General features: G+C 49.5%; 1 protein-coding gene across 1 annotated transcript; it reads right to left on the bottom strand.

The window, feature by feature from the left end:
• Window positions 1-13,590: 13,590 nt before the first annotated feature.
• On the bottom strand, window positions 13,591-17,390 carry ATOH1 (atonal bHLH transcription factor 1). Its single transcript, XM_035112926.2, has one exon. It carries the CDS (start codon window positions 17,185-17,187, stop codon window positions 16,174-16,176), a length of 1,014 nt encoding a protein of 337 aa, XP_034968817.1. The 5' UTR covers window positions 17,188-17,390; the 3' UTR covers window positions 13,591-16,173.
• Between the last annotated feature and the right edge of the window lie 249 nt (window positions 17,391-17,639).

Here is a 17,639-nt window from a genome sequence, read left to right as displayed (position 1 = left end):
CCTGCTCTTGAATATAGCTAGATCAGCCAGATGGGCTGGTGCCCAGTCTCATTGATCTGCAGCAGAATAACTGCCAATAAAAGCCTTCGCCTACTCACATGCACTGGGACGTGGGTGGCGCTGTGGGTTAAACCACTGAGCCTAGGGCTTCCTGATCAGAAGGTCAGCGGTTCGAATCCCCACAACGGGGTGAGCTCCCGTTGCTCGGTCCCACCTCCTGCCAACCTAGCAGTTCGAAAGCACGTCAACGTGCAAGTAGATAAATAGGTACCACTCCAAGCGGGAAGGTAAACGGTGTTTCCGTGCACTGCTCTGGTTTGCCAGAAGCTTTGTCATGCCAGAAGGTTTTCCAGAAGCTTTGTCATGCTGGCCACATGACCTGGAAGCTGTATGCCGGCTCCCTCGGCCAATAATCCGAGATGAGTGCCGCAACCCCAGAGTCAGTCACGACTGGACCTAATGGTCAGGGGTCCCTTTACACACATGCACACATGTATATGGGCACACACATATCATCAGTCTCCAAAGTGCTTAGAAAGAAACTGATTTAAATGTATTAACTTGATTAAATTATGCTTTTAAAAACTGATTTTGTCTAACCTGAAGTTTTAGTTACGTCATCACATGTTAATGTCTATGCAACAGAAAAATCAGGTGGCTAATTCCTCCATGAATTTGTCTTTTAAAGTGGTCCAAGTTGGTGGTCATCACTGGGTATAAGTTCCATAGCTTAACTATGCACTGCATAAAGAAGCGCTTTCTTTTATCTGTCCTGAATCCTCTATCATTCCATTTTATTGGATGTCCATGATGTTCCAATGGTCCAGTCTACTTTCTCCATGTCATGTATAATTTTATAAACTTTTACTGTGTCACCTCTTACTGGCTTTTTCTCAACACTAAAAAGACCCAGGTGCAAAAGGTAAGAAGTCTGAGAGTGAGGGTTCATCTCTATTTCCACCTTTCCCATGGGTCTGAGCGGTTTCTGCTTGTCCCTCAACTTCCTCGAGGAAACCCTTGGGCAGTGATTGGCTCAAGGTCACCCTGTGAGTTTCATGACCAAGCAGGGATTTTAATCCTCATTTCCCAGCTCCTAGTCTGACATTCTAACCACTACACCACACAGACCCTCATGGAATGGTGAAATGTGCCATTAAACTTTGCCTCAGGCAGCAAAATGTCTCAGGGATGTAGGGATGAGGCCAGAGAGCAGGGTCTCTGATGGTGAATGTAGAACAGTGGTTCCCCAACTCCCCAGCCACCCCCCAACCACTTGAAAGTTGATGAGAGACTTTGTGGATCACTGATTTGTTTTTCTGCTTTTGCAGCCATTGTAATGTGCTGAATGGTTTTAACTGCATTTTTACGGCTTATTTTATTCATTATATATTGGATTTTATTGTATTGAATTTTATATACAATATTGGATTTTATTGCATTGCCATTTGAACGCCATAAAATTCAAATTGCAATGCAATAAAATATGATTTAAGAAATAGAAGGAGTGATAAAATACAACTAAAAATCAGTAAGAATATTTAGCGTGATGTAAGTGCCATCTCCCATCCTCAACCACAAATACATAGACACACCATGGACCATCACAATGAAGCTTGTGGACCACTGGTCCACAAACCACAAACCACAATGTGGGAATCCTTGATGTAGGACTTGGGCAAGTTCACTTGGATAAACTGATAAGGCAGTCCACACAGTGCCAGGACATAGATGGATTAGAGGCATCCTAGCTTCTGGCAAAAGACTGTTCAGTGGGACCATGTGGTGGTGCTACTTTTCCCTAATAACATCTTGAAGGCTTCAAGTGGAACAGTAAGGATGCATATCTACAGATGAATCAACAGTTCAGCTAGTTTTAAAAGTGACCTGAATGCAATGTGCTTTTGTTCTGCTGCTTCTGCTGTTGCTGGAATATCAAAACAAGAGGGGGAGATCCTCTTCTCTGGCTCTAGCACCAACTGCTTATAGTTAGAACAATCCTGCTATGACAGTGTAAGATTATAATGTGTCTATCTGGTACATACTGGAAGGATTCCCTGATTCTCACAATAATCATTCTATTAATCCAAGCATGCCCAGGTTTTAGAAGGCCCATATCAGCTTCCCTCGGGCAACTTAGACTAAGGCAGCTGTGCAAAGTACTTAAGCGAATTAATTGTCTCTTAACCTTTATTTTTCACTCATAATGGGAAGCAAGAAAGCCCAGGCCAGAGACTACATAACCACCAGCTCCTGAAGGAACCATCCACGGCCTGAGATAACGGTTGGGGCAGCCTCACACTCACCTTGCCAGATGCTCCTCAAGACCTGTGTGTCCTGAGGAAAGAGGATAAGAAGAGGCTAAGAGGATAAGAAGGATAAAAGGATAAGAAGACGCCTGTTTCTTGGGAGAAAAGCAATGACAAACCTAGACAGCATCTTAAAAAGCAGAGACATCACCTTGCCGACAAAGATCCGTATAGTTAAAGCTATGGTTTTCCCACTAGTGATGTATGGAAGTGAGAGCTGGACCATAAAGAAGGCTGATCGCCGAAGAATTCATGCTTTTGAATTATGGTGCTGGAGGAGACTCTTGAGAGTCCCATGGACTGCTAGAAGATCAAACCTATCCATTCTTAAGGAAATCAGCCCTGAGTGTTCACTGGAAGGACAGATCGTGAAGCTGAGGCTCCAATACTTTGGCCACCTCATGAGAAGAGAAGAATCCTTGGAAAAGACCCTGATGTTGGGAAAGATGGAGGGCACTAGGAGAAGGGGACGACAGAGGACGAGATGGTTGGACAGTGTTCTTGAAGCTATGAACATGAGTTTGACCAAACTGCGGGAGGCCTGGCGTGCTATGGAGTGCTATGGTTCATGGGGTCACGAAGAGTCGGACACGACTAAACGACTAAACAACAACAAACAACAACAAGCTCTACTGCGGAACTTCTCCAAGTACCCTGTTTAGCAGAAACACATTACATCTGCACAAAGGACAGGGCCTTTGAAGTGGTGGTGCCCTGATTCTGAAATCCTTTCCCCACTGATGCATCCCTGACACTGACATTGCAGTTTTGGGGGCCTCAGCTCAAGATCACCATATTCTCCCAGACATTTAAGATGGCTTTTGAGTTGGCATTTCACCTTACTTTAGCTTTACATTTCCAGTCTGCCTTCATCTCTCTTCTCTGTGTATTTTTTTTTTTAAAAAAAATGTACTTGTGCGTTGCTCCACTTGGGAATCATTGGTAAGAAGGGCAGTTCAACCAGTGGAGGTTTTTCTGCTTGCTGCTGCCGCAGACTTTGTTTCTTGCATGTGCATTTTTCATTCGTACTGCGCGTTATCATTCCTATTCGGTTGCTGTCCGCATCTTTATCGGTGTTCTACCTGGATTTGTGAGCTCTTGTTGCGTTTGGGTGGGGAAATACGGGGGGGGGAGGGAGAACCTGTTCCATGGAAAAGAAAGTCTTTTGAGGAATGAGCAAACCGTGGACCCCCCCCCCCCACCTCCCGCCCCCGGCCCTCTTTCCCTCCTCGTGGTGCCCTCGCGTGCTGCCAACTCCTCGGGAGGCGAGCCTCTGCCTCGCTGCTGTGCGCGCCCTGGAGGGCTTGACTAATGCTGGCTGTTGTGCTCCGCTGGGCCGCGGGGGAAGGTGATGATGAAGAGGATGATGGCGAGGACGTTCAATGCGCCGCCGCAGCTCCCTGAGGGGCAGCCTGAATGGCCCCTCCGCTCACCAGCTGACAGCGCGTGCTCCGCTCCAGACACCCGGCCTCGGCGGCCAGGAGACGCCGCCAGCCAGCCAGCCCTGCAAACCCGCGCGCGACCAGGCAGGCAGGCGCGCGCACTCGCCTTCCTCTTCCCCTCGCTCCCCTTGTCATCTGGGCAGCCCTAATTAAGAAGAGCTCGCGAAGTGGCGAACACCCCCCCCCCCGCTTCTTGGCTTGTTCCCCTTCTGCTTAACCCATTCCTTTCACCATCCCGTCCAAACCCACTTGCATGGGGAAGGGAGCCAAGGAAAGGAGCCAAGGAGAACGTTTGTCGAGGGCTGCTGCCAAACGACTGAAAACTTGGATGAAGAAAAGAAAAGCGGGTCCGTTGCGGGGCTTTTGCACGGTCCCAACCCTACATGCATGTTTAAGCCGGCAGGAAGTCCCACGCGGTGTTCACAGGAGCAGTGGCTATGAGGATTGTGCATTACGATCCGGAATAAAACTTCTTCCTTATCCACTTTTCTTGAGATCATTACAAGCGATTTCATTCATATATATGTAATTCATATATATGGAATGATAAGGAAGAAGCTTATTTAAGCAACTGAGGAAGTGATCCACATCTGCAAACTGCAGAAAGCTACCAACCAAACTAAAACCACGCCGTTGTTTGTTGAGCGGTGCCGGGGGGGGGCATTTTACTACATATGAAAGTTACAGTGGTTTAAAACGTGTTCTTGTTAGAGCTGCAAGGCTAGAGGTGGCAAACCCATGGCCGCCCAGAATATGTTGTTTAACTCCAGTTCCCACCATCTCAGACCATTGACTGGGCTGATGGGAGTTGGAGTTCAACAACATCTGGGATGCCCATCTCCGCTCTAATGGGTGTTCTTTTTGTAAAGGGTAATTAATTGTTGTTAAAGATCCCCATTAATTAGGTTGATAGCAAGAGTGAGACTGCGACCTTTTACACGGTAGCAAGTCCCAATGAAAGCAATGAGAGTTAATGAATAACTTTACATATGCTTAGACTCCTGCTTGCAGTCAATGGGTAGTAAGTCCCATTCAATCTAATGCATTAACGCCCCAAGAAGCGTGTAGAGGATTGCAAAACAGGTGGCAAAGCGACACCTGAAGGCTGGCTTTCTGGCGCTCTGCGCTTTGATGGAAATACGTGCCTGAACTTATTACTCCCAAGGAGGGCTGGCAGGAGCCCTAAAGCCTGATCTGCTGCAAATTTTGCTCAGAAGTGTTTAGTGGGGCTTAGGGGGAAAGCTGGATTGACGTCAGGCTGCCTTTCGAGTCTACATGCGGTACATCAACCAACTAGATAGGTTTGCACACTTACCAGGGAGTAAGCGCCATTAAGTCAGTAGAAGCTACTCCTGAGTAATCGCGCACAGATTCAGTCTCACAGTTTCCAGCGGCCTCACTGGGGATGGAGTTGGTGGGATGGTGGGATTTGTAGTCCAACAACTTCCCGAGAGTCGCAGGTTTCCACACTCCATTAGTTATAAGTGCTACTTCATAATATGTTCAGCCAGCCCTGCTGTGTTTGGGGCCCCACGTGCTCATTCTGCGGAATGAGACCCTAGACCTCGTACTCAGTGTACCCTTAAAGCACATTCCAAGCACATCACTCCTGCAAAGAATTATGGGAAGTGTAGTTTACCCCTCACAGATCTGCAGTGCCCAATACCCTTAGCAAACTACAGTACCCAGAATTATTGGGAGGGAGGGGGAAGAATGTGCTTCGAATGTGCTCTCTAAACAACCGTCTTGCTTGAAAATAAATACTGTAGGCTCAATGTGAAAACCACTTCCAAAACATTTCTGCTTTAATTAGAATAAACTTTGGTTCGTATTTCTTAATATTTGAGCGGCTTGGAGTACAGTGAAGCGAACTGTTTGGAGCCAGCTGCTAGGGCCCGAGGACCCTTCAGCCCCCACCCCAATAAAATATTTGAGGGGGCAACCCCTCCCCCCAACAAAGTTGATGGGCATTGGCATTCAAATAGTGTGTGCGGCCGTGTCTTGTGATCGATTGTGGGGCGGGGCTGACCTGCCCCCCAAAAAAAAATCATTCAACTTGGCACCCCTGCCTGCACACAAGTTTAAATTAACCTTTCGGATTACCGACTAGATTTCTAAAAAAAAAAACAACAACAAAAAAACCCAGCGTAGTTATGTCAGCTCAGATCTGAGACCCACTGAGATCAATTGGGCTTTCTATTAGGTGATTGTGTATCAGATTGCAGTGTTAATGGATAGAATATAAATGCTGGAACATTCCACCAGGGAGTCCTACCTTTTAAGTTAAGCCTTCCCCTCCCACTAAGATCTAAAACTTCTCTCTCGGCTAGTACAAACCACAGAAACGTGCTCCGATCGATAAACCCACCCTGGGTTTCACGCCAATACAAACCTTCCCCCAACTCATTTCACTCCGATGCGTAAGTTCCGCTCGGCCAAGTGTTAACACCCCCCCCCCCCAACACGCTCGGCCTCATCGATTGAAAAGTGAGACACCACTTTGAAAACGAAACAGGAAGCCCTCCTTTAGGTGTATCGTCGCGGTCCGCAGTGAGAGAAGGCGCACACAAAAGAAGCCCTCTGGATGAGTGCCGAGGTTTGGGGGGCGCAAGTCTATGCACCCTTACGTAGGAGTAAGCTCCATCGAACTCATTGGGAAATATTTATGGGTAGTCAAGCATAAGACTGCACTGTTCGTCTCAATCTGGAATCCCCGATCCTATATGCACGCTTACTCTCAGCGGCGTGTAAGTGGAAGGAGGAAAAGTACCACCTCTGGTGTCACAGTAGAGGGGATAGTGTCGTCTCTCGGAGCGCCATATCGGATGGATGCGCTTTTCTCAGAGAGTCATCCACCACACCAAATAGGGCAGAGGAAGAGGGAGATCGTTGGAGGTTAAGGGTTAAGCTGTCGCTCTTATTTCGGGGGTGAGGATCATTTCATGATGACCAAGTAATGTCACGAAAGTAATGAGTAAGCGTTTGAGTCACCCGGAACTCTTAATCAGGCAAACGGGGTGGAGTGGGGAGAACATAGGAACGTACGAAGAGGCTGGTGGATAAGGTCGATGGTCCAGGAAGTCCAGCATCTGGTTCTCACAGTGGCCACCCAGTTGCCCTCAAACTTGATCCGGAGCACAATAGTGCTCGATGGCTCCCTCTGGCCACCACCGTGGCTAGCAGCCTCAGCATCCACGAAATTGCCCAATCCTTCTTGAAAGCCATCCAAGTTGGTGGTCATCTCTGCATCCTGTGGCAGCGAGTTCCACATGCGAGGCGTGAGGAAGTACTTTCTTTCATCATGCAACGTTCAGCTGCGTCAGATCATGTGCCTGAGTTAGGAGAGAGGGAGGGAAAACTGTCTCCATCCGCTTTCTCCGTGACGTATAGAATTTGATACACTTCTATCCTTGCACTCCTCACTCGGCTTTTCTCTGAACCAAACAAGCCTCAGAGGGGTTCGCTTTCCAAGCAAGTGTGCATAAGACTGGAGCGTCATAAAGGCCATAAGAAACTGACTTATACCGAATCCGACCATTAGCCCCCTTGGCCAGCGCTGTCTACACTGACTGGCAGCGGCTCTCCAGGCAAAGGGTCTTTCCCAATGCTGCCTATAGACATGGGCGTGGCCAGGGGTGGGGGCAGCTGCCCCCACCCAATCAAGTAAATAAATAAAATACTTAACTAACTGACCAACTGCATCACAGGTATTTCGGTTCTGCCCCCCCTAACATAAAAACCTGCCCCCTACAATAAATCCGGACTAGCTCATGCCTGTAGGTGCCTAGAATCGAACCTATGATTTTCCGCATGCGAAGCACATGCCCGACCATTGAGCTATTGGGTCCTTCCCTCGATGGAAGCCTGTTCTCATTTCAAGCCCCCAAACTAACCAAAACCTTCAATATCCCATGCGTAGTACAGTAGTTTACTTGAGAGCCTAACTGATCTCGGTGAGACTTCTGAGTACTTTGGCATTAAGTTTCAAATCAAAAAGAATAGAAATGCTATTATTTAGGACTACAGCGCCAATACGCGTAAAGTTTTTGTTTTATTATTAATATTAGTATTTGTATTAATATCGCTATAATCTTCAAGCAGGGACCCAGGTGGCACTGTGGGTTAAACCACTGAGCCTAGGGCTTGCTGATCAGAAGGTTGGCGGTTCGAATCCCTGTGTCGGGGTGAGCTCCCGTTGCTTGGTCCCAGCTCCTGCCAACCTAGCAGTTCGAAAGCACATCAAAATGCAAGTAGATAAATAGGAACCGCTGCAGCGGGAAGGTAAACGGCGTTTCCATGTGCTGCTCTGGTTCACCAGAAGCGGCTTTGTCATGCTGGCCACATGACCGGAAGCTATACGCCGGCTCCCTCGGCCAATAATGCGAGATGAGCGCGCAACCCCAGAGTCGGTCACGACTGGACCTAATGGTCAGGGGTCCCTTTACCTTTACCTTTAATCTTCAAGCACACCGACGCTGCAGTTTCTTACTTGGGAGTAAATTGCATAAAAAATAATGGGACTTCTTTTGAGAAAACACGATCAGGACTGCAAATGCCACTGACGACTCCGGAGAGGAGAGCGAAGCGCGCGCTCTGCCTCCCCACCTCAGGAGGAGGAGAACTTCGCCCGCATCGCGGTGCGGTAACTTTCTTTCTAACGCTCTCCGCCCCCGCCCCGGTGGGGTCCTTGGAGGCGCTTCCCAACCCCAAACCCCATTGATTTCCAAAGAGCTGCTTCCCAGCTGATGTATTTGGGAGGAGGTGCCAATGACTTATTAAAGCCACACCGTGCCCTAGCCTTTGTTTCGCTCCGAGGCGCTATTAAGCATGCTTGGCGCGGGTGCATAACTGATTCCTTTGCGCCCAGTCTCTTGGATACTTGGGGGCTGGCTTGGGAAGGTAGAAGCTAATTGCTAATAATGGAGAGAAAGGAACCAGCCAGCATCGCGGGAGTGGCCCGGCATATGGCGAATGAACGGCCTCCAACGCTCAATATTCACGTTTCCAAAATATTAATGAGATTAGAGCAACCTGCAGCTATGCGTTACAGCTTGTAAATGGGAGAACAAGCGGGGGGCAGGGGGAGGGGAGGGGGGTGACAAAGGGTTGTTATGCAAAGGCCGGAACAGAACATCAGAGTGGAAAATGTGTGTTGGTTTTCCCTTACACCCAGTGCCCGTTTAAAGATATAATTGAGAGAATAAAATGTAATGAACTCCCCCGCTCCCGCAACCAGGGAGCTATGCATCTTCGCAACAATTCCGTGAGGTCTGTAAGACTGACAGGTTCCAAGTAACTCAGCGAGCCTGAAGTGCGTGCTCTTCAACGAAGCTTTTACTCAGAGTAGACCCATTGAAAGTAACAGACATGACTAAGCTAGGGTCATTCTTTTATATGGGCAGGGTCTGCTGTGAGAAAAACCTCGTTGACGACCACCCGCTATGATCCTAGATCCTGTGATCCTAAATTATGATCCTAGCCTCATAACTTTATTTTATTATTTCTTTATTTATTCCACTTGTATCCTGCTTCCCCCCCTCCATGGAGGTCAAGATAACCTATGGTTCTCCCCTTCTTTATTTACACCCCACATGAGGCAGTCACTCACTGGCCGGGGTCACCTTCATGGCTGAGTGGGAATTTGCACCCAGGTCTCCCTGATGCTGATCCAATGCTCTAATCACTGCACCACACTCAGTTTGCATGTATTTGTTCAGTGTTGTCGAGCGCAAACTGAGTAGCGGGTTGGGAACCAGGACAAAGACCTTTCGAAGTCCAAGCTTAAAATGCTCTTGCTCCAATGGAAGCAAAGCCCCGTTTAAACGAACTTGCGCTTTTATCCTTGCAATCCTGAGGGCTTTTACTCTTAAAAAACCAACCTCCAACCCCCGTTGTGTTCAGTGGAGCTTACTTCGGGGAAAGTATGCATTGGGCTTGTTTATTTTTTTTGGATGGGGGGGGGCTGTTTGTTTGTTTGTTTGTTTTAAACCTAACCTTCCTCCTGGGACAAAAATCACTGGGAATCATAATATTTAAACATGCAAATCTATCCAAGCTACATGACTGGGTTTACGGGACTGCCAGTCTTAAAGCAGGGGCCGCTTCAGCACAGCTAAGGATGCGATCCTAGACACACTTAACGTGTCAGTAAAACCAACGGGATAAAACGGAGCTTTCCACTGACTGAGTCAATATGAACTTTCTAGTGAAGGATTTGTGTGCTTAAGGCTCTCATTGAAATCAACGGGAGTTGGCATGATTTAATTGATATCAGGGTCATCTGTCTCCCTCACTCCCAACGCGAGAGGATGCTTGGGAAGGTTCCAAGTGAGATCCACTTTTGGATTTTGTTGCTTTTAAAAGCACCGCTATAGAGTTCAAATGAGCTTACAAAGCCCGATCCTATGGACGTCTACTCAGAAACAAGTCCTACTGAGTTCAAAGGGATTTGCATCCTGAGCCTATGCCTGTCTACTCAGAAACAAGTCCTACTGAGAATAACTGAGTTCAAAGATATTTGCAGCCCAATCCTAGGCATGTTCACTCAGAAGTAAATTCAAAGGGATTGACAGTCCGATCCCAGGCATGCTAACTCAAAAGTAAGTTCAAAGGGATCTGCAGCCGGATCGTACCTATACAGGCTTACTCAGAAGTAAGTCCCGTCCCCCGGGTTCCATGACACGCACACCCGCTGCCAAGCGTGCCTAGGATCGCAGCCTGTGTTTAGACTCGGTGCAGCAAGTGTTTTGTCCGGGAGAAGAAGCGAGGCAAGCCCAGCCGGGCGACCTGGCGGTCCTCGCTGAACTTTTCACCTCGCCCGTGGACAGTGTCACCTGCTACGTCAACAACCCCCGGGAGCTGCCGGGCGAGAGTGGCTCGCCGCTCACCGGCAGCAGCTCCGGGGTTCCAAGTAACCCGAAGATGGCCGATGTTTATCTCGGCCCCGGCGAAGGCGGCCGCGCGAAAGGTTATCAAGGGGACAGGTGCTTTGTTACGCGGCGGGAAAGTGACACTCTCACCTGCTCGCTTCCTGCGCGGGCTGCCGCGGCCGCCTATTAGGACCAGGAGCCACGAGGCGAGCCCCTCAGGAGCTGCTCCCCTCCTTGTCCAGAGCTGCGGGCTCCCGGGGGGGGGGGGAGGCAGGGGAAACGAGCAGCCCGAGAAAGGAGATACTGACAGGCAGGCAGGCGAGGGAAGTGGGCAGGATGGGGGGTACTTCGCAAAGGCTGCCGTCCTCTCCAGAGGGACTTCATTCTATCTGCGCTAGGGATTTGGCCAGAATCTGCTGCGGAAAACTCACTTGAGACTGGAGAGACCCGAATCTCTCCAAACCAAACTTCAGCAGAACAACATTCACCACGCATGTGATTCCTAGCAGCTGGCATTCAGAGATGTACCTCAGACAGTGGAGATAGAACAAATTCATTTTCTCTATCCACTTTCTATGCCATGCGTAATTTTGTGCGCTTCTATCATGTCGCCTCTTACTCCTCTCCAACCCTCTCCGCAAAGGAGACCTGCTCCACCTCCTTGAACATTTCGGGTTGCCCTTTTCTGAACCTGTTGCAACAATAGCCTTTTTGAGTTCAGGCGACCAGAACTCTATAAGAGTATTCCAAGTTACAAGGGGCAATTTGGGAGAGAAAGGGGGCTCTTGCCTTCATAGTCTGCTTGTGCGCTCCTTGGAAGCTTTTATTTGACCGCTGTCGGAAGAAGAGGGATGGATAAATCCACTCCCAGCCCCCAGGTGTCATCCAGCAAGTCTCTCCTGTTGAGAAATTATACACCACCTTACTCAAGAATAAAGTCCAGTTTCAAAATAAAAACATTCACGGAAACAATATAAATGTACCCCTGGCTTACAACTACAACATCTGCCCCTCCTGGGATTGTAATGGCTATAGGTGGAGAATGGGATCCCACAAACCACTGAAGGTGGAGTATTTTAGGCTATCTAGATGCTGAATTGGTTTAAGATAAATGCTCCATCGCTACTGGCGCTACTGAAACACTTCCTTGAGATTATTGATAGATTCAAGTCGGTAAGGAAAGTATGAAGTGTCTAGTACCAGGGTACGAAATGTATTATGCTGCTACTAATATTTAACATTTGTGTAGCGCTTTTAAGCGTTCAAAGCGCTTCGCGAGCAACATCGAGTTGCTATTATTACCACAACCCCGCAAGTATTATTGCCACCACCATTTCCTATTGCGGCTAGAGAAAGTGGTTTGCCTCCAGACACCTAGTTATATAACGTGTTCTTAAGTGCTCACGTCATGTCCTTCTCTGTCCTGGAATTACTTCCCTGTTTGCAGTTACAAGGGGGGCAGGCGGCTGTACTCTGCACATCCTCAGAGGCACTCCTGCCTTAATAATTATTTCGAATGCTTCAGAACTGAAGTTCTGGCGCTGGAATCTGGTTAAGAGGCTCAGCCTTGCTTTGTGAGGCTCACGTTAAGCCTTCCCACAGCAGACTAGGCTAAGCGGGATCGGGCAACCAGTACAGCTCTGGCGTGATCACGCCGTTGGCTTAAGACTTCTCAAAAGAATCTCTTTTCAGTAACAAATGCGGGAGTTTAGGTTGAGGCTAGCTAGACATTGTCGCGTCCTCTTCCATAGCGTAGAGTTAAGGCCAATCAGGTCTTGGAAAAATGTTCGCTCGAAGGATATATCTAAATTATTTTGCTCCGGATTTCGGAGTTCAGCATTCCTTCCTATCGGGACATAAGACGCTGAATGTGTTCATAGTTCAGGGCGTTCAATTTATATTGCGATTCATATTTCGATAAATGTGGGAAGCAGGGCAGAGAGAACCAGTCAGGTATTGTTGCTTTGATCTCACTGGAGCGGAGGAAAGGCTAGCTGTGAATGTAACAAGAACCAGTCATCTGGCATAATAAGTGCAGTTCGAATCCACGCATTTCCCTCCCCTTCCCGAGCAAATGCATTCACGTCTCCAAACATAACCCCAGTTGTCCTCAAAACTTTTTTCTTGGAAGTAAGGAGCGATCTCCTGTCTTCACGGTCATCAGCTGGTAAGTCGTCCATTGGAAATGGTTCACGCGCTCTACTGAGGCTCAGTGACTGACCAGTGTTGAACAGGCCAATGAATCAGCCCAGTGGAATTTGTTTCCAAGCAAGTAAGGCTTCAATTCTACATCTACCTACTTGGGAACTCAGGGGGGACTTACTGAGTTATGGGTAGAGGTGCATAGGATTCAGCTGTGCATAAATTGCTTACCCTGCATATGCATAACTCTACGTACTAGGTTAAAGTAAAAGAGCATCGTGAGAGTCAGCGAGGGCGAAACCAGTGGGATATAGAGGATAAATATGACTGGGCCTAAGATCGTCACCGGTTTCAACGCGACTGCTCCCGTTCAGCAGGTGCGTGAATTGTGAAGTAGTCCTGTTGTGATGTCATAGAATAAGGTTGCAAAACGGAGCTTCTCGGTTTAATGAACTTTCACCTAGCAAGCAGGCCATTGGTCTACCGGTAGCTCAATATTGTCTGCACTAACCGGCAGCGGCTCTCAAACAGGGGGCATTCCCACCTTACCTGAAGATGCCGAGAGCTGAACCTAGGACAAAGTATGTGATCTGAAACTAATATATTACCCCTTTTCGATTGCTCTGTAATGTACAATGTAATGGCATTTCTGGAGTAGAGGGTGTGAGAAACCCCTTAGTAAACATGTTCCTGGAATGTCTGTGCTGATGTATTTCAGATGGAGGCATTTGCGAGGAATTGCGCTGACCTCGTATTATCGTTACTTATTATTAATAGCGAACCATCGGTGCAGACGCGCTTTATTATTTGACAAACGGAGGGGGGGGGGCAAATCATTCCCTGAAGCAAGTCTCCTCGATACTTACTTCTACGTTATACCGTTCCAGTCATGATTCCTGTAAAGACTCACCTCAACAAAAGTTCTTGCTTTTAAAACTTTTTTTATTTGATCTTTCTCTCTCTCTCTCTCAAAAAAAAGTTACATAAACAATGGCAGCTAGATTTGTTAAAAATAAACGGATCGTGTAAAAAGTCGTTTGGTTTAAAAAAGATAAAACAGAACCAGTAGCAAACATCCAGTAATAAATAAACATTCTGTCGCTAAAACATCACAAAAGCAAATGAAATTGACATAAATGTTTGACACAACAAACAAAAGTGGTAGTTTCCCGCTCCCCCCCCCATGCTGTTTGCAAATGAGTTTAATAATGACGATTAGAGACATGGCTGAGTTCGACATTGGTATTATTAATTCAATTGGCAGTGAGTCGCTTTTCTTTTGGAGCCGCGTCTCTCAATCTCCACTCCCGGCGGCTTATAAAGTGCTTGCGCTAAATCCCACCTACAGAAGACGCCAACATTCGGTTTGGATGAAAGTTGAGGAAAAGCTAAAAGCTAAACAGGATACAAATAAAAATCCGCTCCCCCTATTTACAACCCGGGAAGAAAGGGATGTCCACGAACGCTGCCCTCTCCACTGCCCCTCCTCGTTTGTGCTCACAATTTGTACAGCGACTCGGCATTCGGGATGCTTTGCAAGCGGCCACGTTGCAAGGAACCGTACTTGCCTTTTCGCTAGCAAAAGCCCAAATGCTCCGTGGGCCGACGGGGACACCGGGGCGGATGGCTAGAAGGCAGGTCCACCCAGGGACCCCTCACTCCGGAGGAATTCCAAGGAGGGCGCTTGATCCTAAGCGAACTCTATTGGAAGGAAGGCTGCAGTCATGGGCGCACTGGAGCCCCACTAAACACGCTGGGGGACTGCTTATGTAACTAAGCGCGGAAGTAGATTGATTTACATCAAGGGGGATTCCTTGCAAGTTCGTGTAGCGAGGACAAAACAGCCCTGCGTTTGGGAAGGCGGAGGAGCGCACACAAAGTCGGTGGACCCAAAAGAACCGTCAACCAAACTCAGACCACTAGTATAGCCACAATCTTCAGGCTCCCCAGGGAAGCTTGTAGGACAGATGCAGCGAGGACTACAACCTTGAAACTGTGCCCAATTCTATCAGCTGAAGTCACTTCAAAGCGAAAGGATAATTTGCGGTCTAGTTCAGATGAAGGGTTGCAATGAAACTGAATGGAGCCTCGTTAATTGGAATGAGAGTCACAAGCACACTTCGTGGCAGTATTAAAAAGAACAATTAGCATGTACTTCCGAGCAGTTGTGCTTAGAATGAAGCTGAATGAGATCGATATCCAAACGTCAAAGGTCAGAGTTCTCTAAGCTCCGACCCTAAATGCATTTACCTGGAATTGTTCAGTTAATATACTTCCAAGAAACGGTGGTTAGGCTTTCAAATGGGACAGCTCATTCCTCTGCATTCCTACTGAGAAATAAGCCCCGCTGAGTTCATTTTGGGTTACCCTCAGGCAAGTTGCTGTAGCGTTACAGACTATGTCTACTTGGAAGTAAGCGTCGTTGAGGTCAACGGACTTTACTTCCACGTATTTGTATACTGTACTGTATAGGTCCAGATCCCTATACCTGCAACACTGAGCCTCTAACACCACGTGAATGTCAGCTGAAGACCGAAACTAACTAGGGAGCGGTGGCAAGTGAACTCTTTGGAGTTTACATCCGAGTAAACCTCGAGGAGCTGTCCCCAAAAGCAGTGCTTAATTTCGGATGGGTACAGCCCATTGCCCCAGAATCTGTAATCCGGAATCTGTTTTACCATAGCTGCCAAGTTATCCCTTTTTTAAAGGGATTTTCCCTTACGCTGAATAGGCTTCCTCGCGAGAAAAGGGAAAACTTGGCAGCTATGGTTTTACTCTCTCTGGTGGAATACAGTATATGCAACTGATTCCAGCAGGAAAGGGGGAGCCAAATTTTAAAACTAGAAAAAAACAAACCAGGTTACATTCAGTACCATAGCTGCCAAGTTATCCCTTTTTTAAAGGGATTTTCCCTTATGCTGAATAGGCTTCCTCGCGAGAAAAGGGAAAACTTGGCAGCTATGCTGATTCAGTACCAATATCGGCTTCTAGAAAATCGCTCAAAAGCTAAGATTCGAAGCACACTTGCTTGGAAGAAAGCTCCCTTTGCTTGCTTGCGAAAACAGCAACCAGAGTGCTTTTCGAATAGAGTTCGAGAGAAATCATGGTTCAAAAGCTTTCCCTACTGTTCTAGACCTGCGCAGGGTAAATGGCTACTTCTAGAAAGAGAAGTTAAGGAGAGTTCCCCCCGCAGGTTTCCAAAGCTTTCTAAGGCTGGCGAGGTGAGTCCGTCAGAGCCTGCGACGGGCGTCTGTTTGCCCCACTTGCCCAGGATCCTGCCCTGTTCACGCCAGCAACGTCTTTCACAAGCTGTCTGACAAGCAGTCCTCCCCCCGCTTCCCCGGTCAGCTTCAGAGTCGGCTTGACTGGCAGCCGCCGATCTCACCCATTCCTCCCTGCCCGACTGCCGCGCGCCTAGCTGGCCTCGTCAGAGTCACTGTAATGGGATCGGGGCGAGAACTCCCCATCGCTGCGATGGGCCGGCGGCGAGGGTTTCCTCCGCTCCTGCTGGGGCTGGCCCGACGGCGGCAGGAGCTGCGCCGGTGAGGGGGCTTTCTGCCCCAACTCCGTGAACGAGGGGAAATGCAGCGGGTCTAGTTGCACAGAGAAGCCTCCTCCTCCTGCCCCGCCCCCTGTCGGCTGCTCTTGGGGAAAACGTGTCCGGCAGTGTCCCGAGGCCTGGGACCTTGGCTGTTGCTGCAGAGCGCCCCCTACAGGCGGGGTGCAGGGCGCGCGCTCGTAAGTCTGGCTCGCGGGGGCGCCGTCGGCGGGAGGTGGGCTGTGCAGCAGCTCGGCCAGCGCGCTGATGTAGATCTGCGCCATCTGCAGCGTCTCGTACTTGGAGAGCTTTTTGTCGTTGTTGAAGGAGGGGATGACATTGCGCAGCTGGTCGAAGGCGTGGTTCAGCCCGTGCATCCGCCGCCGCTCGCGGGCGTTGGCCGCCAGGCGCCTCTGCTTCTGCACGCCGCTCACCTGAGGGCCCTGGCGGAGCAGACCCCCGCCGCTGGGCCCGCGTGGCCGCGTCGCCTGCGCGTCGCCAGGGGTGCCGTCTGCCTGGTGGTGGTGGTGGCGGTGGTGGTGCTCCTGCAACGCGCACAGCTTCCCTGACCCGCCGCTCCGGCTCCGGCTGCCGCCGCCCAAGTGCTCGGCCGCGCCTGCCTCCAAGAGTTCCTCGTCGTCCTCCTCGTCGTCCTCGTCATCTTCTTCCTCATCGTCCCCCTCAGCTGCTCCTGAGAGCAGGTACCTGGGCGACGAGGTGACCCGGCCTGGGCAGCAGATGCCCAACCAGGCTGAGGAGAAGCCGCGACTTGCTGCCGTCGCCTCCTGTCCCAGCAGAAGGCTGTCTTCCAATGGCTGCTGCTGGGAGCCCAAATCCCTGCCGCCTTCGCCCCACTCGCTGGGCGCAGCCACGGCGCGCAGGTGGCTCATGGTGTCTGCGAGGTTTACCTCAGCGCGAGAAGTCGCCGCCGTCTGACCTGCTGCACGCGCCCCTTTCGCTCTCCCCCTCAGCCCGAGACGAACAGCAAGTACTTCAGGAGCCCTGTCTAACCCTGCGACGCGCGCTCATACATAAGGGAAGAGGGAGGAAAATAATAATAATAATAAAGCACACATATACAGACACACGGCCCGCCAACAACTAGGCTTCTCCGGTTGCGGAGGGCGCTGCGCCCCCTTTAAAAAGCGGCACGCGCCGGGTCCCCCACCCTCTCCACCTCCTCCTTCCCCGCACACACCCCTCCTCGGCGCCCCACCCTCCACCTCCCGCCCTCCTCGCGCCAGTCGCGTGTCGGCTCAGCCATTGGAGCGCGCGGGGCCTTGTCGCGTGCGGGCAGCCAATGGGCTAAAGCGTGAAGGTTGGGTGTTTGTTTGGGCTTTCT

Source organism: Zootoca vivipara, chromosome 9 (assembly GCF_963506605.1).
Source record: "Zootoca vivipara chromosome 9, rZooViv1.1, whole genome shotgun sequence".
NCBI classification, from domain to species: domain Eukaryota; kingdom Metazoa; phylum Chordata; class Lepidosauria; order Squamata; family Lacertidae; genus Zootoca; species Zootoca vivipara.
The sequence above is the reverse complement of the archived record's forward strand: the minus strand, read 5'-3'. Positions and strand labels throughout refer to the sequence as shown.

Excerpts from the sequence above, each read along its gene's own strand:
- ATOH1 (XM_035112926.2), bottom strand. The coding sequence starts at position 17,187 with ATGAGCCACCTGCGCGCCGTGGCTGCGCCCAGCGAGTGGGGCGAAGGC.